Source organism: Galeopterus variegatus, unplaced genomic scaffold (genome assembly GCF_000696425.1).
Source record: "Galeopterus variegatus unplaced genomic scaffold, G_variegatus-3.0.2 Scaffold3074, whole genome shotgun sequence".
Taxonomy (NCBI): domain Eukaryota; kingdom Metazoa; phylum Chordata; class Mammalia; order Dermoptera; family Cynocephalidae; genus Galeopterus; species Galeopterus variegatus.
This window is the reverse complement of record NW_007729185.1, coordinates 138008-165975: the sequence shown is the minus strand read 5'-3', so window position 1 is coordinate 165975 and position 27968 is coordinate 138008. Positions and strand designations below refer to the sequence as shown.

The 27968-nt window shown below is 35.2% G+C and overlaps 1 protein-coding gene across 5 annotated transcripts; it reads right to left on the bottom strand.

Annotated features, from left to right (window-relative positions):
• On the bottom strand, positions 1-27732 carry INTS12 (integrator complex subunit 12). Of its 5 annotated transcripts, none has more exons than XM_008583893.1 (7): positions 27626-27732; positions 19443-19607; positions 15490-15642; positions 13747-13934; positions 12136-12295; positions 3929-4075; positions 1-692 (listed from the first exon to the last, which is right to left on the bottom strand). In XM_008583893.1, exons 2-7 carry the CDS (start codon positions 19596-19598, stop codon positions 108-110), a joined length of 1389 nt encoding a protein of 462 aa, XP_008582115.1. In that variant the 5' UTR covers positions 19599-19607; positions 27626-27732; the 3' UTR covers positions 1-107. The 5 variants fall into 5 exon arrangements, with proteins under 5 accessions (XP_008582115.1, XP_008582118.1, XP_008582119.1 ...); XM_008583896.1 differs by lacking the exon at positions 27626-27732 and adding an exon at positions 27123-27279; XM_008583897.1 differs by lacking the exon at positions 27626-27732 and adding an exon at positions 26893-27109.
• Positions 27733-27968: the final 236 nt, after the last annotated feature.

The following is a 27968-nucleotide window of genomic DNA, read 5'->3' as shown; positions in this document are numbered from 1 at the left end:
ATTTGATTATGAAAATTTTTATTAAATTATAGTATATTACAGTTTATGTTCTAATAATAAGCTTTCCATCTTTAGGGAAATATGATATAAAAACCTACTTGGCCACATTACTTCTTGAGTTTCTTCTGAGCAGCTTTCTTCTTGACCATCTGCAATCGCTTCATAGCATTGAGCTGTGACTCTTGTGAAGTTGGACCTTTAAGGGATGCTGAAGGAGAGCTGCTCGATTCTGAAGCAGTTTTGTTAGTGGTACTTCCACTAGGCCCTGATGTCCCACTATTTCCATTCCCACTTAGTTGGCTGCTGCTTCCTGGAACTAAACTACCTGGACTAGGAAGACCTACTTTGCTGACGTTGTCACAACTAACTGAGCGACTAAGGCCAGTTTTGCCCAACGTTAGAGGTGGAGGTGGTTTCAATGGTACAGTGGGCGTAGTGCTGTTACTGGAACCTATTTTGGAACCCATTCCACCTTTGGATGATGTTGCCAAACCAGGCAAACCCACAGGCTTCTGGTTAGCTGATGAGGTAGCAGGTTTCCCACTATTATTTTGTGTTGTTGAATTCAACTTTGCTGTTGAGGGACCAGCAGAAGAAGTTTTGGCTGCAAAAGCTGCCCATCCAGTTAGACCACTAGTTACTGAAGAGGAAACACTGGTACTAGAAGAATTTCCTGAAATAACCGTGGATGTCTAAAAAAATAAGTTAAATATTACATTAGAGCGAAGTATAATCAACACCTATATAATATCCTTGAATATATAACAAATGTATCTGTTAGATTTTTTTATACCAAAGTAATGAGTTGGGAAATTTAAAACATACCAGCAAATTAGGTACTTATGAAGCTGATCTGAAAAAACACATAGAAAAAAACTTATCCGTCGCTAGTGGGTGTTTCCATTCCCAAAGCAGAAATTTTTGGATACCATATTCTTGTTCCAATGATTCCAAAGGAAAATATATTGAATTTCTTTTGGGAACCACTTTTTGATCCAGATATAAGCCTTATCAGAAAATTAGATTTAGTGCTTTAACTTATTTTTACCCCAAACATATTATGTAGCTCAGTAAAGCATTTAATTCTGTGACTTTGCTCAAAATGACTCATCATTTCAAAAATGTAATCCATTCTTAGTGGACAAAAATGTTCACTCCCAGGATATTCAGAAGATGCCTGAGATGAAGAGATTCATTCAATAATTACTTACTGAGTGAATGTATGAGAGAAAGAAAACAGCTGTACACAGATTCTAAACCCATTTAAAAAAAATGTTCCTCCAAATTTTGAGCAACAGCTACAGCATTGCAAAATATATACAGATGTGCAAAGCTGACTACATGGAAGTGTACAACTCTGATGATATATTAAAAAGAAAAGGTCTCATGACTTTAGTTTCACAACTTGTCATGCTTCCATTGAAACCATTATACAAGAGATTCCTGCTTCTGTATAAAGGATTTTTAACTGTGTCATAGGCTGCACGGTGACATTTTGGGTAGGTCTGACTCATTCCTTGATGTATTTCTTAAGGGTCTAACACTTCGACTTCTTGGCTAATCAGAAGCGCACAGTGATACTCATGCCACTTGTACAAATATGCATTAGTCTTGTTCACACAGGAACAAATTTTTCCAATTTTACATTAGGCACAAATATAATTTGTTCAAGTTAATTTTAAACTGAAGTTCTTATTCACACTCTACCTTCATATTCTTAAGAAGATTCATAAAAGTGTTAAGTTCACACACAAGCAAGTAAAGGTAAAGTCTTACAAAATAACATTATGCCTAAAATATATTCAGCTATATTTTAGAACTGAACTCTGAAATAGTTGATAAGACATTTTTAGCTCACGAGACATTTTTAGTCTTCAAAATTGTTTGCATGTAAATATTTTTAACCAATATGAAAAGTAATCAAAATAGAGAACTCTGAGATCTTTATTTTATAAAAGGACATATCCAGATTTTTGCTCCATACTCTGAAAAATGAAAGGATTTTTTTTTATATATATAGTAACATCATACGGTAACTATCTCATGAGGTTATCCAGACAAGGTAAACTTTACATAAATCATAAATTCCTAGAGGAATGCACACTGGTAATGAGAGAAAAAGTTAGTCAAGAAAGAAAAAGGCCACAGGTGTAGTAAACTTTTCATTTTCAGTTATGAAAGATCTATTTTTTTCCTTTTCTATTATACATAAAACTGTCTGCCATATGGTAAAATGATTTTTCAATAAACTTCACAGAAGAAAACCCACCTGAAGTAATTAAAAAAGACCAACACTTATGAAGTGCAAACAAGAAAGCAAGTTCTATATGTCTGGCATTTTATTTTAATGGCTTGCTTGTTGCCTGGTATTGTTTTTCAACAGAATGGCAGATGGTTTATAATACTATCAGGACACATAGAAGTAAAATAACACAAGCAATGGAGATCAAGTCATTTCTTACTATTTCAGTGTAGAAAATAAACTTGAATATTTATAACTATGGATATTTTCTTGCTCATTATCCTAGTTAGAAAGCCATTTACTTTTTATATGTGAGTGGGAACAAATTTTTTTTCATAGTACAAATTTATTCATTATCATAACTCTAAATCAGAACAAACATGACTGCCACTGCATTAATTTATTTGCCATAAAATGATCTCATATTGGATTTCCCAAAACTAAACTGTAGTAGTTACTAAAGTTTATTATAAAAATCTACTGAAATGATTAAGTACAGAATATAGTAACTCTAATTACTTTCAATAAATTAGTTATTCTTTCTTGTACTCCAATTCACCAAGTTCCTATATGACAAATCAATAATGGATATCTCTTGGATATCAACTATTCCCAGGCAAATTAAAAAAAAATGATCAGCGAATACAATTCTTAGTGTCATTCTCAGTTATTTTATATTCATATTATTTTTCATCACATCAAGGTTCCTGAACTTGCTACTTATAGCCACTTAGACAAGGTAATATCTTATGAATTTTCTGGGGCCAGTCTTTGAAAATTGGGGGCTAATATTTTTTCTTTCATTTTTAAAAGTGCTATGTTTAAAACTGGAATATATAACTTGGTAAAAGTATTCTTTTTGTTATAAAATTAGATTAGAAAACTCTTTTATTCCATGATATCAAAGTGCCAGGATATTAATAAGGCAATATGATTTCAAGAATGCAAACCTAGGAATGAGGAAGATGATATTTTAACTAGATAATATAGTCCACTAGTAAAAGAGGTAGGTACCATGAAAGGTCATGATAATAAAAGGAAAAAACAAGATAAAGCAAGAAAACTTTTTTAATAGCCAAAAAGTAGGAAGAAAAAATGCTATGAGGGCCGGCCTGGTGGCGCACTGGAGAGTGCGCTGCTTGGGAGTGCGGCGGCGCTCCCGCCGAGGGTTCGGATCCCATGTGGAGACTGGTTCCCGCTCACTGGTTGAGCGCGGTGCGGGCGCATCACCGAGGGTTGCGATCTCGTTGCCAGTCCCCGGTACGGGCGCGACACCAAGGGTTGCGATCCCGTTACCGGTCAGTAAAAAAAAAAAAAGGAAAAAAAAAATGCTATGAGGCCAATCAGCTCAAGTGGTGTGAGGAGCAAAACTGTTGCTACTGAGAACAGAAGTACTTAGAATTTAAATCAAATTCCTGATTGGAGATAAGTAGCTAACCACATAAGAATGGTAAAGAATATCACTTGGCAATAATCATTAAATAATAAAAAAATAACCCAATAATCAAAAAATGTATCTACCTGTGATAAAAAGAAATAACAGAGTTAGAAATTAAATAATGTTTCCTTTCTACCTGATATAATTGTAATGTAGTCTTAATTTCCAACATATAGCCACTTAGTATGTAAAGCTTCTCATTAAATTTTATTAAGCAATTTTTTAGATAAAAATGGAATGTACTGTACCTTGACTTCTGTTCTCTTGAACGCTAGAAAAGCTGTCTCTTGTTTGAGTTTAGTTTCTGGTTTTTTAACCAACGGATCTTTGACAGCTGGCGCTACAGAAACAACTGCAGGGGCTGGTTTCTGTGGTGGTTTCTGAGTTTTTTGAGCCTGTAAAAATCAGTGTATCAAGTTAGATACAAAATCTAAATTGAATACACCAAAATATAATAAAAATCTATCACAGGATTCATCATTGAATTGAAACACAGTTGAACATTTAAAAAACACTGCGATAAAACAACACTGAAAATATAGACTCTTGGACAAATTATTATCATATTAACAGTTTTATAGATTTCATTAGTTTTTAAACAACAAAGATAATATTAAGCTTTAGAAATCATGCAGATTACAGTTGGTTAAATACCATCTTAACAAGACAAACCATATTTGTTTTTTTTTTTTTAAATCACAAACTATATGTTATGAGTTAGCTTTCTTCATTATGACATGCATTTGTTTTTCATTACGGTTGGTCAAAGACTTAGTTTCCTTCTTGGGGTGAAGCCATAAGTCTCCGAGTTACTGAAGGTGAGTTAACATGTAGTTCAAATCATTTACATGGTTTTAAATACAGCATAGAGAGGAAAAAACTATTTATTGATAAATAATGAGCCTTTATTAGGTTGTCCTACATTGCAGAACTAGGCACACTAAATCCTCAGAGAAAATTCATAAACTTCTATGTTATCTTCAAAAGATATGTATCCACTGGTCCTTTTTAAGCAATTTCAGTTTTATTTTGACTAATAACTGATTTTTCCCCCTTTATTTTATAAGAAGGAACTTCACTAAATAATAAACTCTAACCACTTTCAGTTTATGTTTTAGTGTTTTACAAGTAAATAATTACAACTATATAGATGGTAATGGTGTAGTATTTGTTTTGTTTTGTTTAATAATGTTGAAATATCCTAAGGAAAAATTTTTCCTCTTTTTTAAAAATTTGTTTCATTGTACACCTTTATGTGGTACAGCTTGTTGTTTCAATACATGCATATATTGTATATGATCTATTCAGAATCCTTAGCATATCTATCATGTAAACATCATTTCTTTGTGGTTACAACATTCAAAATAACATTCAAGATCTTCTTTTCTGGCTATCTTGAAATATACAATACAATATTATTAGCTATTGTCACCCTAGAGAACCAGCACTTATTCTTCATATCTAACCATACCTTTGTAACTTTATACCGGTCTACTGACATTTCCCTGCCTCTGGTAACCACTATTCCACTGTTTCTCTTTTTATTTTTCTTAATTGACCCATGATAATTGTATATATATTTATGGAATACAGTATGATATTTGGGTACATTCATACTGTGTGCAATGATCATGTCAGCAATGTTTAGTATATCCATCACCTCAAACATTTGTCATTTCTTTGTGTTAGGAAAAGTCAACATCATCTCGACCAGCTATTCAAAGATACACAGTACCCTGTTGTTAACTGTAGTCTCCCTATGTTACTACAGAACACTAGATGCCATTCTTCCTATCTTTCTACTATTTCGTATCCACTGACCACCCTCTCCCCATTCCTTTCTCCTCCTTCCCCCAACCAGTCTTTAGTAACAACTATTCTACTCTCTACTTCTATGACATTAACTTTTTAAGCTTCCACATATGAGTAAGAACGTGGGATATTTCTCTCTCTGTGACTGGCTTATTTCATTTACTATAATTTTTTCCAGTCTCATCCATGTTGCTGGCAATGGATGAAGTTCATTCTTTTTTATAGCTGAGTAGTATTCCATTATGTATACATACCACATTTTCTTTTATCCAATCATCTGTTGAAGGACATTCAGGTTGGTTCCAACTTTTGGCTACTGTGAATAGAGCTGCAATAAACACAGCAGTGGCAGATGTCCTTTTGACATGATGATTTCTATTCCTTTGGGTATATACCCAGTAGAAGAATTGCTGGGTCATATGGTAGTTGTATCTGTAGTTGAGAAATCTCCATACTGCTTTACATAATGACTGTACTAGCTTACACTTGCAACAATGTATAGGCATTCCCCTTTCTCCACATCTTCATTAGCATTTGTTATTTTCTGTATGTTTGATTAACTAGGGTCAGATGATATCTCATTGTGGTTTTGACTTGCATTTCTCTGATTAGTGATGTTGAGCATTTTTTCATATACCCATTGACCATTTGTATGTCTTCTTTTGAGAAATATCTATTCAGGTCATTTGTCCATTTATTAATTGGATTCTTTGTTTGTGGTTTTGACTTGCATTTCTCTGATTAGTGATGTTGAGCATTTTTTCATATACCCATTGGCCATTTGTATGTCTTCTTTTGAGAAATATCTATTCAGGTCATTTGTCCATTTATTAATTGGATTCTTTGTTTTTTTTGGTTGTTTTTGCTGTTAAATTCCTTGTATATTCTGGATATTAATCCCCTGTGAGATGAATAATTTGCACATATTTTTCTCATTTTGCTGCTTGCTTCATCACTCTGTGGGTTGTTTCCTTTGCTGTGCTTTTCAGTCTGATGTAATCCCATTTGTTAATTTTTGCTTTTGTTCCCTGTGCTAAAGTATTATTCATAAAATCCTTGCGTAGACCTATGTCCTGAAGTGTTTCCCCCATGTTTTCTCCTAGAATTTTTATTGTTTCAGGTCTTAATTTAAGTCTTTAATCCATTTTGAGTTGATTTTGGTATATGGTGAGAGATAGGGGTTTAATTTCACTCTTCTGCATATGGATCTCAGCACCATTTATTGAAGAGACTACCCTTTCCCCAATGTGTGTTCTTGGCTCCTTTGTCAAAAACAGTTGGCTGTTGGTACATGGATTTATTTCTGAACTCTCCATTCTTTGCCATTGGTCTATGTTTCTGTTTTTGTGCCAGTACCATGCTGTTTTAATTACTATCACTTCGTAGCATATTTTGAAGTCAGGGCATGTGATACTCACCACTTTTTTTTTGCTCACTGCTTTTGCTATTCAGGATCTTTTTCCTTTTTTTTTTCTATTTCTGTGACGTATGTCATTGGTAGTTTGATGAGGATTGTACTGAATCTGTAGATCATTTTGGGTAGAATGGTCATTTTGACAATATTGATTCTTCCAATCCATGAGCATGGAATGTCTTTCCATTTTTTTGTGTTGTCTTTGACTTCCTTAATCATTATTTTACAGTTTTCATTGTAGAGATATTTCACCTCCTTGGTTAAACATATTCCTAGGTATTTTATTTTTTTGTTGCTACTGCAAATGGAATTGATTTCTTGATCTCTTTTTCTGCAAGTTTGTTGTTGGTATATAGAAATGCTACTGATTTTTGTATGTTGATTTTGTATCCTGCAACTTTACTGAATTTATTTATCAGGTCTAGGAGTTTTTGATAAAGTCTTTAGGTTTGCCTATATATAAAATCTTGTCATCTGCAAACAGGGACAATTTGACTTCCTCCTTTTCCGATTTGGATGCCCTTTCTTTCTTTCTCTTGCCTAATTGCTCTGGCTAGCACATCCAGTACTATGTTAAACAGAAGTGATTAGAGTGGGCATCCTTGTCTTGTTCCAGTTCTTAGGAGGAAAGCTTTCAGCTTTTTCCCATTCAGTATGACATTAGCTGTGGGTTTGTCATATACAACCTTTACTGTATTAAGATACTTTCCTTCTATACCTAATTTGTTTAGAGTCTTTATTATGAAGAGATGTTGAATTTTATCAAATGTTCTTTCTGCATCTATCAAGATGATCATATGGTTTTTTTCTTTTATTCTGTTGATGTGATGTATTATGTTTATTGATTTGCATATGTTGAACCATCACTGCATCCTGAAATAAATCCCACTTGATCAAGGCATACAGTCTTTTTGATGTGCTGTTGGATTCAGTTTGCTAGTATTTTATTGAGGATTTTTGCATCTATGTTCATTAGGGATACTGGCCTGTAGTTTTCTTTTTTTGTTGTGTCCTTGCCTGGTTTTGGTATCAGGGTAATGCTGGCCTAGTAGTATGAGTTTGGAAGAATTCCATCCACTTCAGTTTTTTGAAATCATTTAAGAAGTATTAGTATTAATTATTACTTAAACATTTGGTGGAATTCAGCAGAAAAGCCATCTGGTCCTGGGCTTTTCTTTGTTGGGAGACTATTATTGATTCAATCTTGTTACTTGTTATTGGTCTATTTAGGTTTTCTATTTCTTCTTGGTTCAGTCTTAGTAAGTCATATATGTCCAGGAATTTATCCATTTCCTCTAGGTTTTCATATTTATTGGCATATAGTTGTTCATAACAGTCTCTGATGATCCTTTGAATGTTGTAGTAACAGCGTAATGTTTGAAAACACAGTTTTTGGAGTCAAATAGAACTTAATTAAAACACAGCTTGACTGCTTCCATGGCTATGTTACCTCAAGTAAAATATATAAATCTCTAAAAGCTTAGTTTCTTCATCTGAAAAATGGTGATAATACCATCTATTTTAAAGGTTGCTTATGAGGATGAATTAGATTAAGTGAGAGTTTAGCATAAAGTGTTGAGTGCTGAAAACAATAGTTACTATTTATTCATCATCATTATTTGCAAAGGATAATCAAACTGAATCCAGAAGAACCCACCCATATTGGAGAGGGAAAGATGCTCCCAGCCAGCCTTCCATAGTCTTTGACAATCCTCATAAATCCATACAGTACTATACCAGGGACTTATTAGTAATTTTTGCCCATTTCTGGAAGCTTGAATTTGGTCAATCTTATACTCGTTTGGACCTTCTTGTGTAATTTAATTGTGCTATTATCTGCCATACTATATAATTTTGCTCCTTAAATTTCAATTCATGCCACTTTTTTCATTACATACTTTTTACATCAAAGTACACCTAAAATTTATTTATTTATTTATTTACTTACTTGTTTATTTATGGTGGCTGGCTGTTACGGGGACCCAAACCCTTGATCTTGGTATTACCAGGCTGTGCTATATATCCAACTGAGCCAACTGGCCAGCCCTCCCTAACTTTAAACACGACTTGTAAAGCAACATTCAGATCAAGAATATTATTAAAGATGCTGGAAGACTATCTGTGGTAAAATATCTCTTACTAGTAGGAAAGAAGGGCCATCCTACCCTCTACAGCAAAACCATGTTGTGAGAATACAGCCCTCACAGCAAATCAGAAGCATATGACACCATAACCATGCTTTCAATCTTACCCTACCCTCCACCTACATCTACCATTCCAGAGGTAGGACTCTGAAGACCACCCTAACTTGTATGTTTTAGCAGTTGAAGACTCATTATAATGAAGATCCAGAAATGAGCTATGCCTATGTGATCATATTCGGATCTTTTTTTGCCTCCCTTATCTCACCTGGCCATCTTAGAAACTGAGTAAGAAATAGCCAGAACCTCTGTCCTTTGCTGGTGATACCACTTCAAGGAACTAGAATATAATTACTGATTCAGTGTTTTTCAATAAAGGCACAATTTTTTATTGGGTGACTGCTTTACACATTGCAGAATGTATAAAATTCCCCACTCAGGGCACTAACTGCCGATATGGCAATAAATATCACACATATTTCTAAATACTGCTGAGTAGGAGTGTGTTGCTACCTTAGACTGAGAACCACTGAAATAAATGATAGGAGTCTCTTACCTGTGCTGGGGCATAACACCATTATTGAGAGAAAATTATAGAACTGAAGAATGACCAGGAACCCTGCCATATACTATCACAACATTCTTAACCAGGTCTTCCTCAATAACCTGTACTATAGAAACTGCCCCAATTGGAGAAATCAGTGCAAGGAGAAAGGGTGTATCCGATGCTATTTATAATCATTTGGAAATACCTTGAAGCAGTAACCAATGCACATATGAGAATCTCACTAAAAGCAATTTAGCTAGAATGACTGGATTTAGTATCCCCAGTGTTTCCAAATTCCTTTCTGTCATTAAACTTTTATGTTTCTAGATCCTGATCTTCAGGCTCACTTCACATCATGCCTTTGGTATCTCCCCACACCTACTCCTGGTGTACTCTAGTCATGTCCTAATACTAACTACGGTTCCCCATTCAGTACTTCGATTCTTGGATACATAGATTGGACTGTTGATTTCTGGTACTAAACTACATTTCTTCCATTTTATAATGGGAACAACAGAATGTAGAATGTGCCCAGTCCTGAGCTCTGCTTTGGTGTTATGCTAATGAGTGAGACATGATCTTATTGATAAATAAATTAGACATTTATCTGCAAAGCAGATAAAGAAGAAACACTACCCCAGATGAAGACAAGCAGCTGAGAAGCAGAACATACAGGAGCATGAAAGTTCTCTATACTCAGGAAATGATACACGCAGTCTGGCGCTGCCAGAGTGTATGGGTGTATAAGGTGAAGCTGTGAGAGAAAAGGCTGCAGAGGTAGGTTGTGGTCAAAAAGAGAGTATTCGTGTATGCACCCTAAGAAGTATAATCTCATTATATAAGTAATTAAAAGCCACTGGGCATATTTAAGCAGATAAGACAGATAAATATTTTAGAAGAATAATTCTAATTGTTCTAATTATAGTGGGCAAAGTGAATTGAAGGGAAGCAAGTAGACCTCTTAGAGGGCTATTGCAATAGACAAGTAATGATGGGTTTGTGGAACAGAGTAATAAGAAAGAAATGGAGAGTTTTGAGGGATATATAAGAGGCAGAACTAAGAGGTAAACAGAGGGATATGGAATTAAGAGAAGCATCAAAAATAGTGTTTTCTAGCTCAGGCAATTTTGGAAAAAAACTGAGTGGAGAAGAGAACAATTTTAATTTTAAAAATGTTGTATTTATACTACCTGTAGGATATCTAATCAGCCTTAAAGCTCACCCAGAAAGAGGGTTACCACAAACACAGATTTGGTGTAAACCAAGTCACAAAAAATGGGGGAGAAAAAAACTTGGGGGAGAATAGTACTTACTTTAGCTATTAAGAGAGTTATAGTGAAATAATAATAATTTAAAAAATTGAAGATATGCTAGAGAAAGAGAGATTACTGATGAATTATTTCTTTTGACAATGACCAATTCTTAGTGGCTTTTTACCAATGCTCTGGAATGCACTATATTGTTCATCTGTAATAATTTTGGTTGAGGTCCTGGAGTACTAGTTTAAAAAATAAACTAAAAAAAAAAAAAAAAAAATCAGAAATGAGCAGGAAAAAATTCTACCTTGTCACAGAAATTTCCTGTTACAAACAAAAAGTATACATGCCACTGAAATTTTATTACTTCTCATAGGAATAAATAAAAACATTTTCTATTTCTGATTTAACTGATTAAAAAGTAAAATAGATATCATGAATTTTTACTTTAAATAAAGTGCTTCTGACCTGAAAAAGATCTATTTGTTCAGACAAACTTATGTAGAAATTCATTTGATTAACAGATACGAGAACTCTTAGCAAGAGTTCCCTAATCTAAGGCAGGAGAAGGAAGATTGGGGAAAATAAGTCATTGGAATAAATAACAACTTCTTGATTCCTTTTAAATGAAAATTATGAAATTCACTTATCTACTTTTTGAATGAATAAAAGCTAAAAAACCTAACCAATATAACAAATAACACACTCAGTATGATATTAAAGGTAGTTACATTAGTAAAAAGAGAAAGTACATTGAGAGAATGAAATAAATGGTCACTCAAAGGCAATGAGAAGGAAAGACTGAGGAATAGAGATGGAGATGGAAAGACAGAGATGCACGTGTAAATATTCCCTCTATATACAACTTGCAAGTTTGATGGTTTAAGCTCAATAAGGAAAGGACATTTTCTATATTTCCTCACCAGACTCAATGAAGACTGGGGCTGTGTTATCTCACAGCTGCCCATAGTACTTTATAGCATTTTTTAATGTTTACAAATACATTGGCATACTAGTAAGGAATATTCATATTTTGTGGTTCTCCAATCCTGTTTATCTACATTAGAATAAGCTAAAAGCTAAACAGAGAAAAATGCATATAGTATAGTCTGGTCTTTAGACATAGTCATAAAAATCACATATGTATACTATATATAAAAACATTTAAATAATCAGCTTATATTATCTTTTTTCAATGTCTTAAATGTTCTAATTTTTATTTTGAAGGCACATATCAATAAAAAGGTGACAGAGATTGTTTAAGACAGAAAAAAATGATTCTTACCATTCTTTTCATTTGTCTGGTACATCGGGCACAATACCACACCAGGCGAGGGTCATTCACTTCCTTGTCTGTCACCTGGGGTTTATGGCAATCTTGGTGGTAGAGATTATGGCACTCTTGACATTCTACTAATTGATTACCAGATGCCACCGTCATTTGTCTAAGAAAATAAACCATTAAACATTACACTTTCTTGAATACAGGAATTTAAAGTCATTTCAGTATTGTTCTGGTAAAATTTGGTGTACTAAAAAGGAAAAAAAAAACACCCAGAAAAGGAAAGAGCAAAATAACAAACTCCAACATGTAGCCTACACAAACACTTCATTTCTTTTAAAACTTATACTCAACCATTAATAAATATATAAGGTGCCTTAATTAAATTTGGCAATATTCTCCTTTTCATTTCTTACTGTAATTTTTTTCTTTCTTCCAGAAGGTAGTAGATTTTGAATAGTCTCCCTACAGTGTCATAACATTTTCTCTGTATCTCTATTAAATTACTTTATATTAGTTAGCTACATGTTGTTCTATCTGCTTCATTAATAGGAGTAACCTAAAGGTGAGAACTAGACCTAATTATCTACAGTATGAACTGCATTACTGCGCAGACCTAGGGTGTTAGATAAATGTCTGACCAACTGAAAAGAATGTAGCAATAAGTGTTTTAAAAAAGTATAAGTTCCAATAGCACAAAAAGTAATCACCATTGCCTTAGATTATCACAGTAAGTCTCCTGATGGAGGGTTACAGTTACTAGTGCTCTCCCCATTATTATTTTACCATTTATTTATTTATAAAATGACAACTTTATGGTAAAGCCTGAAATAAATAAACATGTGAAAACAATAGAGCTCTAACAAATGATCCTACTACATCAACTCATTCTCTATAAGGTACACAAAAGCTTATAGTTATTTACTCAGTTGCAATGAACCAGAATTTAACATTTTTAAGAAGAAAACAGCATCAAGAATGTCAATTGTTTGTTATCTAGGTAATGAAAGCCATTAAAAATTAAAAGCTTAGCCCCTGGAATCAAAGAGTTTAAAATCTAGTTATTTCTGATTTTTAAAATGCATCTTTTTCCATGGAGAATAATCCATATTTTTATAGTTATGCATCCATGTTCTAAAACATTACTCAGAACACCTACATGATCCATTCCTTTCATATCCACTATCCTTAGGAAAAGATTTAATGGTGTTTCAGGAAATGACATGTAATAGTTTAATTTTTATAAGTGCTATCAACAATTCAGGAAAAAATAGAAGCAACACAGATTGAAATAATTGAGTCTGCTGAACAGACTCTTCCTCACTAAACAACAACACAATAATCACTTTCTCTCTAGAACTCAAGAAAATGTTACTACAACATAAACGATTAAAGAAACCAGAGTCAGGAAGATAAATTGGCAATTTTCAAGATGTTAAATTGCTATATAGGCAGTTCATTAGGCATAATTTACTTATCTCCTGCCTACCCCCAAATAATAAAAACAAAATAGAAAACTCCCAACAAATTGCTCTGATTTGGGGGTGGGGGGTAGGAGGAGGTTGTTTATGCTTAACAAAGAAATAAAAGAATCTGAGGTAACATACAACTTACCTACAAACAACACAGGCCAATCCCATCTCCATAGCAAAATCATCAGCACTGGTTTCCTCAAAACTGGAAAGATCAGCCATTGCTAAATCCTTGCTGGTTTGGACAGTAATGGGAGAGGACCGTGTTTCTGGTTTCTCCAATCTAGGTTTCTTTGGAATATCACCTCCTTCAGTGATGTCTGATTTCATCTATAAAAAACACCCAACCAGAAAATGATAATGCAAGTAACATGGGAGAATAAACTTTAAGTCACTGAGAGATAAATGAGATGAACAGTGTGTAATGACCAAGTCCATTTTACAGACATTTTCACATAGAGACAGATGTACACATTAAAGATTTGTAGAAGAATTATAACTAATTTATAATCAGTACATTAAAAGAAATCAGCAAGATAGAAATAAATTAGGACAGTTTAGCATATATTTGTGTTTTTCTTTGAACTCTTCTATCTATTAAAGAATTCTGGAAGATCAATGGATTTACTTGTACTGCCTTTTTGTTTTTCCTATCAAGATGCTTTGAATTGAGAAACCACAGCACTAATAAGGCTATTTTTTATTTTAAGTATTTTAAATTATGAACTACTAATATTTAAAATATGCTGACAAGAAATAAATGAGCTATCTAACAGTCATTCAGACTTAATACATTACAATATCTGCTTCAAAGCTCCTTCTGGCTCCCTTCTTTAAGATATAAATATCATCAATATATCTGTCAAATTGGTAAAAACTAAAAAGTCCAATAAAGCATGGAGAATTTAGAATTTTTTGTTGATGAGAGTATAAATTTAGTACATCCACTTTGGATAGCAATTTGGCAATGCTCAGTAATGTTAAAGATGTATATATCCTATTACATCCACTTACATGTATACATACTATAGAAACTATTAACATGTTCACAAAGAGATACCTATAAAGTAGTTCACTGAAGCTTCATTGTAATAGAGAAAAAGGAGAAATAACCTAATTGCTCATCAACAGGGGAATGGATAAACTGGTTTATTCACAGAATGAATATTCCTGTATAGTAGCTAAAAGTATCAAGATCTACATGCATCAACCTAGATAAATTTCAAAAGCACATTGTGGAATGGAGAAAAAGTAAATTACCAAAGGATATATATATACACAATATGAAACCATTTGCATAAATTTTAAAGCAGTGAAAATAATATAATATAGTTTATGAATAGCTACTATTTAGTAAAAGTATAAAAACATATGGGACAATACACTCCACCTTGAGGGTAAAGGTTACTGAAGATATTTCTTTAATGTATTTATTAATTGCTAATATTTTAATTACTATTTGCAGAAATCATCTAAAATACACAATCCAAGAATTATCTGTGGCCCTGTTAAGGTGCATGCTATGGTGTAACAAGGTTACATGTTTAGTCATTTGCATCTTTACTCTTTCCTATTTCTTCTCAACAATTGTTCTGTCTAGAATCTCTGAGTTACAAATTGAAGTTTACACTTGAAATTACTATACTTCCTACAGTTCAAATATTTGTTGACAATACCTTCACTATATGGTTAAAAAAATACTTCCAAATTTTATTCATTGTTCAGAAAGTCAACATCTACAGCAATCAAAATATATTTACTTAGTGATTATTATTACCCACTACTATATAAAAGAAGTAGCACAAAACATTGTTTCTTTCTGCCTATGGAACAATTGGTTTACTTTTTTTTTTTTTTTTTAACTTAGATTAAAATAAAATTTTACTTTATCAGCAGGTCTCTTTTCAGCTTCCTTCTTCACCTTTTCATTTGTGAGGACCTTGCCATTATTATTGCCAGAAGGAAGACTGGATGATGTTTTGGGCTCTTGCTTAATGGAAATAGTTTTTGTACTTGAAATTTTGGGTGGCTCCGCATCCTAAAAAATGAAATAGAAGACACTAGTAATTAAATATTCCGACTATCTGATACATTGTAAAAAATAGGTCATAAATCTAAACAAATTTCAATTAAAATTTAAGACATTATGTTATGACCAATATCTTAAATAGCTTTTTTGAGAAATAACTGATACAAACTACACCTATTTAAAGGGTAAAATGTGATAGATAAGTTTTGACAAAAGTATACACCTGTCACACCATCACTACAATCAACATAATAAACATATTTACCATCCCACAAAATTTCCTGTGGCCCTCTCTTATAGGTATATATCCTAGAGAAACTATCTCCCCCCCAAATCCTCAGGCAACCATTGATATGCTTTCTGTAACTATAGATAAGTTTGCACTTCCTAGAAATTTATATAAACAGAATCAGAGAGTACACACTTTTTTGTCTGGCTTCTTCTACTCAGCATATTTATTTTGAGATTCATCCATGTTGCTGAGTATATCAACAGTTCATTCCTTCTTGCTGCTGAATAATATTCCATTGAATGCATATACTGCAATTTGTTTATCCATTTACCTACTAATGGAATTTGGGTTGTTATAGTTATGGGCTGTTAAAAATAAAGCTGTTACAAACATTCATGTACAAATCATTGTGTGGGCATATAAATTCATTTCCCTAGAATAAATGTCTATGAGTAGAATGGCTGGGTCATATAGTAGGTATATGCTTAATTTTTTAAGGAACTTAAATTGTGTTCCAAAGTGGTTGTACCATTTTACATTTTCCACCAGGAGGATATGAGAGTTCTAGTTCCTTCACATTCTGATCAACACTTGGTATGGCTAGTCTTTTTAATTTTAGACATTCTAACAGGCATGTAGTGGTATCTCACTGTAGATTTAATCTAACTTTCCCTAATGGTTAATGGCTAATGATGCTGAGCATTTTTTCAAGTGCTCATTGATATGAAGATCATTTCTGGTGAACTAGTCGTTAAAATTTTTAATTAAAAAAATGGGGTTGTTTGTTTTATTATTAAGTTTAGAGTTTTTCATAGATTTTTGGCACAAGGCCTTTATCAGATATATGATTTGCAAATATTTTCTGTCTGTGGCTTGCCTTTTCATTCTGTTTTGAACTCTGAATTCTTATTCTTATGTTATACCTTTTTTATTTATTGTTGTTAATAGTGTAAAAAGTTTATGCATACAGTTACTCATTGGATCCCTGCCACCACAAAAGGAGGGTATTTCCCCATCATTCTAAATAAAACTAGAATAGCTGAGTGTAGTCTATTTTTCTGTGATAATACATAAAAGTACAAAAATATAAATGGAATGGCACATATCAAATTCAGAATAGTGGTTACCTCTAAGGAGAAAGAGAAAGGGAAGAGACAAGAAATGGGCTTTAGACCTATTGATACAGGGCTCAATTTATTGTTGTGCTGATTGTTTTAGACTGGGGGTTAGCAAACTGAGACCTATAGGCCAAATCTGGACTGCCACCTGTTTTTATAAATAGTCATATTGGAACACAGCTATACCCATACATTTGTGCATTATGTAAGGCTGCTTTCACACTCCAATGGCAGAATTAAACAGTTGCAAGAGACCATCTGGCTCACAAAACCTAAAATATTTAGTTCTTTACACAAAGTTTGCTGACTACTGGTGTAGACTTACAGTAGTGATGGAGAAAACGTTAATGCAGATTTAACTTAAAAGTGTATAGTGTGTCACATAAAAAACTGAGGACATAGTTTTGCAGTAATTTAAAACTATTATCTAATTCAGCAAAGAAGTTGCTCAAGTGGTTGATGGATGAGTTTGGTTCCAAATTCATTATTTCACATTTGCCTTACTCACTAATGTAAATGAAAATATAACCAATATTTATGTTAGAATTACACTCGGAGAACTGTAATGTGTACAAGCATGCCACTGCTTCCAGGTGATTCCTGTATTTGCTAAAGTTTAAGAAACTGGAATAAATCACTCTTCTCACACACAGTTCTAGTGATGGAAATGTTCAGCTGAAGTCTAAAATTAAATAAACCTGTGCTTTTAAAACACGTAATGGAGTATTTTCTCAAAACTGACCAAGAGAAGTAAACCCCAGTTAGAAACCTATGAGCAGCAGGCTTTTTAATCACAACAAATTTTTAATGTACTTTAATAGATGAACTTCTTTCCATTTTAGAAGCTTCGATTGGTTATTTCAGTCATAACAGATTTTTACTATTTGGACAATATTAGTACCAGAGCAGAATGAACTTGGTAGTGTGTTTTGTAGAGCTGTATTAATTTGGTCGATTCTGAATTCACTGAACCTACCAGAATGAGAATGGGTAGAATAAATGAGGTCATAATGGTTCTAATATTCAAAAGACAATAAAAAGGCTTGAGAATACTAGAGCTAGTGTTGAAAGAAGTCAGGGGACAAAATATTACAGTTTACTTGGGCGCCAAACCTGGGACTTGACCTTAAGGTTCAGATTCTGATTAGACTTAAATGCTAGTCATATAGTTCTATCTTACCTTCTCGGTTTGTATTTAGATCCACAGACCTGGGTGACTTGGGATTTTCAGAGCTAGATCTTTAGAAGACTTTGAAAGAATTTCTTAGTAGGTATTAGAGAATATATTAAGAGTTGATATTCACTGAGAGGCTAGTATGGTACCAGGTAGATACTATACTAGGTGACTCATATACTTTATCTCTTTTAATTTTCACAACTCTGCAAAGTAGTTATTATCCCCATTTTACCAAAAAACAAACATAGGCTGAGTGAAACAAAGTTACTACATACCTCCGCTTCCTTATGTAAAATGAGAAAAATAAACCATACCTATATCAAAGGATCTTTATCACAATTAAAATTAATTATACACATAAACCACTCAGAAAAGTGCCTGGGACACAGTAAACATTTAAGATATGTTATCTATTATCATCACACAAACATAAGAGTTAAGTTGGATTCCAAAACGTGTAAGTCGCCATTGGCTGCTTTGCTATTATCGTGATTGGAGCTACATAGTTCTGAGTTCATTCATACGAGGGCTCTTTAAAAAGTTCATGGAAAGATTCATATTATCTTTTAATCCTATTTTTCCACGAACTTTCTTTTTTTTTTTTTTCCTTTTTGTCTTTTTTCGTGTCCGGCAACGGATCGCAACCCTCAGTGTCGCGCCCGGACCGGACCGGGACCGGCAACGGGATCGCAACCCTCGGTGCTGCGCCCACACTTCGCTCAGCCAGTGAGCGGGAACCAGTCTGTATGTGGGATCCGAACCCTGGGCGGGAGCGCCACCGCGCTCTCAAGCGACGCACTGTAGCAGTGCGCCACCGGGCGGCCCTTCCACGAACTTTCTGAAGTACGCTCACATATCCTCTTCCCTTAAATTATACTACCCATATTCAATTTACATTGTTGAAAAATTCTTGTCCTTTTACTTCACTATTTTTTTGCCCTTCCAACACTGAAGAATAATTAGAAGTAAGTTATGGTTACATTCAGCAGCTTTTAAAAAATATTCTGATAATAAAAAATTGGAAATTAAAGCAAGTTGTAAGCTAGTGGGTTTCTATACACATAAAGTGGTAAAACAGAGTATCCCCTACACCTGGCTAACTTTTCTATGTGCTGTAACAGTACTCTGAAAGCTTGAGGAATGAAAATTAAAGAATATAATTTCTTCATGCCACGAGGAAAGATTATTTTGACAGAGACTGTTTTGAGATGGTCGAAGTGTCATCATTGTACTACTATACACTTTATAAAACTCTCTCCAAGCTTTTTATCCACGTAGGTACCTTTTGAGATGGACGGTAACTGGAATCAACGCCCCGAGCCAAAGATTCATCAAGCAGTGCTTTTAGCTTCTCAGCAGAATCTTTACTTTTTGAATGTAAGAAACCTAGTGCTTTCAAAAAAATGGGATCAAGTTCCAAGTTCACAGTAGCAGCCATTGCAAACACCTAAAGGAAAAAAAGAGGGAGAAGTAATTTAGAGACAATGTGCAATTATTTATGCCAAAGTTTATCTATTTTGTTCTTTTGTTTATAATAGATAATACTGTGCACATGATACAAAATTTAAAATGTCCAAAAGGTCATTCCATATAAAACTAAATTTCCTTCATATAGCTGACTGGCATTATCTAATTCTTTTCCCCTGAAACAACCAATGTTATCAGTTTTTGTTTATCTATACCCATGGCAAAATTTTAAATCCAGCTAAGCTCCCCCCAGCCACAGAGCCCTAGCTCTGTTTTAAAAGATACACTCAGAGTTTCAGTACACAGGACTTTGATATGTTTAGGTCAAGTTTACCATATACAGAAATTTCTTCTCTCAAACTTTATTTCCATAAAAAAAACAAAGACGTAGTGTGCGTGCGTGCGTGCGTGTGGCAAGCATCTCACAGGAGGGCAATGGTTAAAGGGTACATTAAGTGATGAGAGATAGGTCACTGTTGCTGCTTTTACCTTCACTATCCTTTCATATCTCCTTAGTCCTCTGCCCCAATCATAATATCTCAGCAAACATATTAATGATAACCTTATTAGTTAACATCAGATTGTGGTATCTCATGCATACCTATTTAAAAATAGCAAGGTCTCCAAGGGATGGCATCATATCTACTTTTTAAAAAATGTATGCATATACTGTAGTTTGTATATATACCTCGTATAGGGTCTAAAACGGTTTGTGTCCTAAGCAGCTTAAAACTTTGCCAAGATGGATGAAGATACACACCAAAGGCTTATGAAATTCTACAACATTAAAAAGTTTTGTTTTCAGTTAATACCAGTCTTACCATGTGGTTCTACTTCTGGTTGTCACTTTTTCAAATACCTATCCAGGCAAGAAATTATTAAAGTAAAAATGTATTATTTGTGTTCAATCCTTTGATGAATATACTATGGCTTGAAATCCTCTTCTATCCTTGAGGTTAATATTGTAATAAGGCAATACACTTGCACTGCTACAGTTAAGGATCTGTCAGCAATTCCACAGTAATCTCCCATTTTCAAGGGTTTATAATGCTGTTAAAACTTGCTGGAGGTTGAATTTTTGCATATGAAAGCACAGCCTGAAAACGGATTTTGTTTGTACCTACTTCCCTCCTCATTGCTCTCCGAGTTTGACAGGAAATACACACACACACACACACACACACACACACACACACACACACAGCCCCTATGCTTTTAAAAAGTTCCCTAAATGGTATTAGCTATCTATCTGATAACCTCAAAATTACTGTCAAATTCTGTTCTCTAATAAAATATTACCTGAATCACCCATGAAAAGGAGTCCAGCAGCCAATACCATTAAAAGTAATCTTCTCTCAAACAGCTGTATTAGTAAGAATTTAACAAAACTGAGAATCAGCTCTATCACTTCTTAAGACTGTATTATTACATACATCATTTCTACATAATACTAGGTACAGAAAGTTAGTTTTAAATTTACTCATGGGGTTGGTCACCAAATATGTTCTGAGGAAAACAGCTTATCAATAAAATTTTCATGACTAAAAGGATAAACCTGCCACTCCTCCAGAATGCACAAGGAGAACACAGCCTAATCTTTCTATTGACCTAATTTTATATAGCTAAGGGCATAGTAGTTTTACTATCCAGAACAATCTGTTTCACTGGGTACTGACAAAAGGGTTGATACCTAGAAGAATCCTTATAATGTACTAGAAAAACTATTACTTGAAATTTCTATGCTGAAAAACAGAGGCAAAGTATTTATTGTTATATATTTCTAAAATCACAGATAAAAGGTTTAAATTACAGATTAGGTAATGTAATTACAAAACTACAGAAGTCATCAACACCAACATTCCAACTGGCATTACGAGACTACAGAAGTCATCAACACCAACATTCCAACTGGAACCTTGGAGTCAGTTATTTTTATAGTATCTTGCAATTATAAAAGTTAAAGGCTTTGTACTCTGCCCTAAATTACTAACATGTCCCTCTAGTCCACTGATCACCATGGTGGAATACAGGGAGAAAATATTAAAATTTCTACTTATTTTTTATTTTTTATTGAAAAACAAGTTATAAATATACACAGTTTAAGTATATAGTGTACACATATAATTGATGACTAAACACACATATATGGAAGTGTGTTCAATTTTTTTTACTCAGGGAATAAATGAGAAAAGTTTACAGGCCACTGCTCTACCTTATCTAGCAACTTCCAGTTTCCCTTTTTCTATGACACATCATGGCTGCTTTAAGGTACAAACTACCTTCCTCTTGCAAATCCCTCCAGCACTCTCATTCAGCTCAGCCCTTCTCCTTCTCCATGTTGACTTCACTGCCAGCTACCTATCATCTTCTAGCCCCCACTAATGACCAACATATTCCCCTGTGTTCCAATTTTTCCTCAAGCACTCCTTTTCTCTCTTTACCTTTACTATCCTCCCCAATGACATCACCTCCCTTACAACTTTGCCCAAGGTAGTATTCCTTTGACTTGTTCCTTCTTAAAGAGCAAAGAGAGGGCTACAAAGACATTATCTATATTACTGCTTTTAGAAAAATATTCCATGACCAGCATTTATCAGCATTTTCTCTTAAATCGACACCTGCATTTTCACTACTAGTAATGTATAGAACATTTGCACCTGGTTCACCTATCTCCTCTCCCCTGTCATCATCTTTGACAATCCTAGCATCTATATTGATGATCTTCTCCAACTTCATACAGTCAGTTATTTTTTTTATTTTTTCTGTTTTTGGTGGCTGGCTGGTACGGGAATCTAAACTATTTAGGTCTACAACCTCAAGGAGCTTTATCTTCAGGCAGTGAAATCTAAAACTTGCTACAACTATTCTCCTCTTTGACTACAATAAATTCTCCTCTTTGACTAATCTTTCATCACTCTCTTTTCTACTGCCTTGACTCAAAAACCTCTTCAGGGTACCAATCTAAGATTTTTTTTTTTTTTTCATTTCTTTATTCCCATTCTACCTGATGTTTGAATTTACAGAGGATTTCTTGTCCCCTCTGCTTTCTCCTTAGTAGCACATTCTTGCCCCAACTTCTCTCCCTCACCAAAGAGAAAACAGTAGTTGAGTCTAAAACACTCATGGTTACATGTTTTGTCCTTTATATTTTGGTTTTCTACCTTATTTTTACTCACCCTTTTTTATTGCCTTCTCTGGTTTCTATTATTTCTCTCTTCTTACTGGCAAATACACATATAGTGAAAGAAATTTATTTTCTTTCTACTGAAGTCATAAAGAGGTCAGCAACCATAGTGTAAACTTTGTCAATCTACCTCACTTACTATTTCCAAAAATATTTTCCTGGAGTTAGAACAAATCATGTTATTTCTATTCAATTATTTCCCTGTATATTCCAAAACCCATGACCAAAACAGACTGTAAAAGAGTCATATCATTCTCACTATAGATGAGAGTTCTAGGAAACAAAGTCCTATATGAGAGAAAGAAAAAAAATGTATATATGAAAGAAATTTAATATGTTAAATGTAGGTTTAATTTTAAAACCTAGGTATTCCTTCAAAAAAATGTGAGAAAATTAATATTTACTTTAAAACTGTAAATGACCTAGAGAAGTGGTGTTGAAGTGAATTTTTAGGTCATGCTAGGAATTATCTGTGGCAAGTGTATATAAGTAACACAGAAATTCCTGTTACTAAACAATAACCTTTTCCTCCATCTCTTATTACCCTTCTTGATTTATTGTCATATGCCATTTTGCTTCCCATCCAACTTACATGCCATGGTCCAACCTTTTAATAACTCTCTGCTAGTACACTAAGTACCCTTGTCCAATACATAGCCCTAGAGTTTCACCTACTTTGTAGATATCTACTCTGCTAGCTATCTTCTCCCTTGCTCAACCCAAACTCTCAGCGCAGCTGAGAGGAATACATATACACTCTGTATCTTCAGAGTCACCAATCTCATCTTGGCACTTAACACAATTTAGCAATCCTACCATGCTTATCTAATTATCTCACTTTCCCAGTTCCCGCAAAGAGAAGTTATGCTTTCTCCATTTTCTTTAAAATTGCTTCACTATTTTCAGTAAACGGTCTCACCTACTTCATAGAGAAAAGGAAGCTGTCAGAGAGGAATTAAATCAACTTCCTGCCACTACGTCTACAACCTTTGCTTCACTCAACCTTTCCTCTTTCCCACGTGATAAAAAAGAAGGAGGTGGCTCTTCATGCAATGTCACCTATATCTGATCCTCTCTTCCTGTCCCCTCTGGAACCTTAAGCTATGGATAATTTACTATGTCTTCTTTTTTCCCCCAGCCTTTTTCTTTCTATTTGCATCTTTTCGTTGACATTTAAATGTACTCAAGCCTCTTCTATATTGTCTTCTCCCTTTTATAAGAGAACTTCCTCAGAAAATCATCTACTTTTTTGTACTGTTTTTCTTCTACTTGCGCTGCAATTCCTGCAATTTGGCCTTTGTCAAACCATTCCTTAAAAAAGCTCTCACCAAAGTCATTGACAGTCTCAGTCATGTAAATCTAATAAATACTATTTTTCCTCCTACTTCTTTCTCAGACTTATTTGTAGTTTCCTTCTATTCCAATTAAAAATGAGGTCCTCAAGTCTACATTCTGGGTTTCTTCTTCACTCATTCTCTTCTTCCAAAATTGTGTTCTCTGGATCAGTGGCATAGGCATCACCTGGGAACTTGTTAGAAGTGCAAACTCTTGGTCTCCACCCCCAGGCGTACTGAAGAAAAAACTCTGAAAGTGGGGCCCAGAAATCTGTGTTAACCCCTCCAGGCAATTCGTCTCCACTCTAAAGTTTGAGAACTATTGCCCTAGACAATTTGATCTAGTGTTTTGCCAGTGATTATAAATCTCTCTCCAGCCCATGCCTCTTTTCCAAGATCTAACTGCCAGCTGGTGCCTCCTTTTAAACACGTCCCCACCAGAGGCACTCACATGCTCTTCTCTTTTCTGCCAACTAGTTCTTCCTTTAGTATTCCCTTTTTCAAATGATGTTTACCCCACTGCTCCAGCCAGAAGCCTAGGAATCAGCTTTAACTCCTGCTTCCTCAATCACCAAACCTTGTATATGTATCTCAAATCCACTTTTATCACTTCTCACAGCGCAAAGGTTAACGAACAAGATTCTTAAAGTTTCTAATGCCCTACATGATCTGGTAATACATGTAAAGCAGTTACAAAAGTGCCTGGCACATAGTACATACTCATTAAATGTTATCTAATATCTCAGGCTACTCTCTCTCTGTTATAGCCACATGACTTCTTTTAAGTCCTTCAATATATCATACCATTTCTCATCTTAGCACGTTAATAGATAGTATGCCACCCTCTCCCCACATCTCAGTCATCCTTCATCTCTGTTCTGTACATTTCCTCAACAAAATTAGAAATCTTTTAAAAAAACATTCTGTACTTATCCATAATATTCATTAAACTGTTAATTATGTAAGCAATACCTGTCTTTCTCTTTAGAATGTAAGTTCCATGAGGGCAGGCACTGGATTGGTTTTTTCCATTGCTGTAACCCATGTCTAGCAGAGTGCCTAGCAAAAAGTAAGAACTCAATAAATGCTGGCCAAGTAAATACATGTTATCTACTTCCCCATTCACAAAACTCTCTCCTCCCTTCAGTACTATTATACTTAACTTTTCTGGTTTTCCTCTCCTATCTCTGACTACTCTTTCTCTGGCTCATCTTCTTGTCCCTGCTGCTTTTGGTATTGCCTTGGCTATCCTCTTTAGTTTTGCTACCAATTTCTTCCTTGGTAATCTTATACATATCATGTTTACAACTACCATGTCTAGACAGCTGATTTCATATGTTTCACCCCCATTCCAGTTCTCTCTTTAAGTTCGAATTCCACATCTGCAATTTCTCAGTAGATATGTCTACCTGGTTGCCCTAATGGTCTTTTAAATTCAGTTATAACTAAAACTGAGATTATGAATATCTCCCCAAGTTCCTTGCCCTGCACTTTCTTTCAATAAATGACACAACTCTATTAGTCAGGTCTGAGGCCTAAATCTTTCCCTCACTGAATCCTTCCCTACCCCTTATATCCAAACAACCAGCAGGCCTTTCCTGTAGATTGACTCTGCAACATTTGTCATATTTGTCCTATTTTTCAATACCACTGCTATTATACAAATTCAGGTCTTCATTAACTTAGTTGACCTACAGCAAAAATCTAGTTATTCTCCTTGACTTCAACATTGTTGCCATATTAATTTTCATGAAACACAGTTTTTCTCTTTTTCATTTTTCTTTTATTTTCCTGCTGAAAAATTAAGGCTTCCCACTGCCTTTGAAATAAAGCCCAAATTTCTTGGCAAAGCATTTAAGAGATTCATTAATTGGCACAAAAACCATCATTCTTCATCCTCAGATCTTCCTTACAGTACAGCCATTAGCTGGCCTTGTCACTCTTATTTTTTCTCTGTCTGGGAAGCTTTTCACCCATTGTCATATTTCCAAATCCTATCAAGACCCAGTCAAATACTTCTCATGAGGATTCTATTGACAACTGCTGTGCTCTTCTACAATCCAAACCTTATTAATAATGTCTCCTTCCCAAGATATCTTGTAGTGCTTTTTCATGGAATTGGGTCTTTCTCCCTTGAAAGATACTCTTTTTTTGGCACAAGTGATATGTTCCCTATAAAAATTCTGAGTACTTTGGGTGGGGACGGGGTGTGTATATATATATATATATCTTTTTGCCTATCTCCTTGCTACTTTGAAAAGTACCACAAAAAATGACTATGGAAATACTGGATTGATGGATCAAAGTATAATGGTCTTGTCTCTCCATCTACACAGTTCTAACCATTTCCAACATCCCTTCAGCAAAAAACACAAGAGAAACTCAAGCACCCTACCCCCTTCCCAAACATCAAAAAAGCAAAAGCAAAGCAAAGCAAAAATCACCTCTTTCATGACTGTGGACTTGTACAATGTTCCTACTGCAGTACTCTTTTCCTAATCTTTCACTTGGCTTAAATTCATTAATCCCAGTAGACTCAAACTCCATGAAAGCAGGGACTTGTTTTGTTCACTGTTATTACCCAGCTGCTTGGGACTTAACAGCTGCTCACAAATTTTACTGAATGCATGAACTAGGTTTTTCCTTAAGTCACTTTCTAGGGCTTCTATGATCTCTCTAACCTAAATTGGGTATTCAAATATAAACATAAATATATGCTTTCCCCTAGATTCCGTTTTCCACCCTACCTGCCAATCTCAAAAGAAGTCCAAAGTTGATCATCTGCACGTGCATGAGATGAAGGCAATTAAATCTGCTCACGCAAAGTGCAATATTAGGGTTGCCATCTCATAACAGCTCTAGAAAACTTTGCCGTTCGTATCTTTGCAAGCTCTTGCAACCCCTTCCGAGAAACATTCTTAAGATGCAGCCCTTTTCATTCCTCCACCGAGTTCCTGACCCTGAAATACACTGATACCTTAGGGACACATCTGGAAACGCAGGACAGGCGAAAAGGTCTCTATTCCAAACCAATCAAGTGGTAGAGAAGCTGAAAAGCGACAGGAGACACTAGGAAAAGAAATGTCAATCCTTGGAACGAGGCAAGACAAACCGAAGGCCTACACGGGGGATGGTCCTTGACAAAGGAGTCAGAAGAAGATGAGAGACGGAATGAGAGAGCTGCACACGGAAGTCGCCAAAACCCTTGACAAAGGTCCGAGACAGGGTTCCAAGGACCTAGACTCTAGGACCGTGTCCTCAGTCCGCGTGCCCCAGTCCGCAACACCTTCTGAGGAAGCAGTCCTCACTGAAAGGAGAGAGCGGTCAGGCTGGGGCACGAAACCGCCCGCAAATTACGAGGCTTTCCCTCAAGAAGCGAGAAAGCTACGACCCCAAGGCGCTACTCTCCGACCTAGCCCCTCGCGGGGGTCTCGAACCTCCCACAGGCGGCTGGGAGCAGAGTCACTCGTCACAACTCACCGCTCCGCCCCGCCGCTCAGTCCGTTCCCGGTGGCCCCTTCCGAACTGGTCCCCACACTAGCTGGCTCCGAAAGCGAGAAAACAAAGGTTCCAGCAGCACTACCAAGGGGAAACTTTTGGCAGAGCGACAGTAGGAAGTGACGTAACCCCTCCCCTTCCGGTCCGCCGGATTATGAATGACGGCTGGCGCGGTTATTTCCAGACATTGCCAGTTTTTCCTTACGGCCCTGGAAGTCAGTGGTCCGCTGGAAGCCGCTCCCAGAAGCAACCGAGGAATCCTTGCTCCTGCTGGGCGTAAAGGCGCAGACGGCCCGTGTCGCCGACACTCTCACGCACCCTCCCT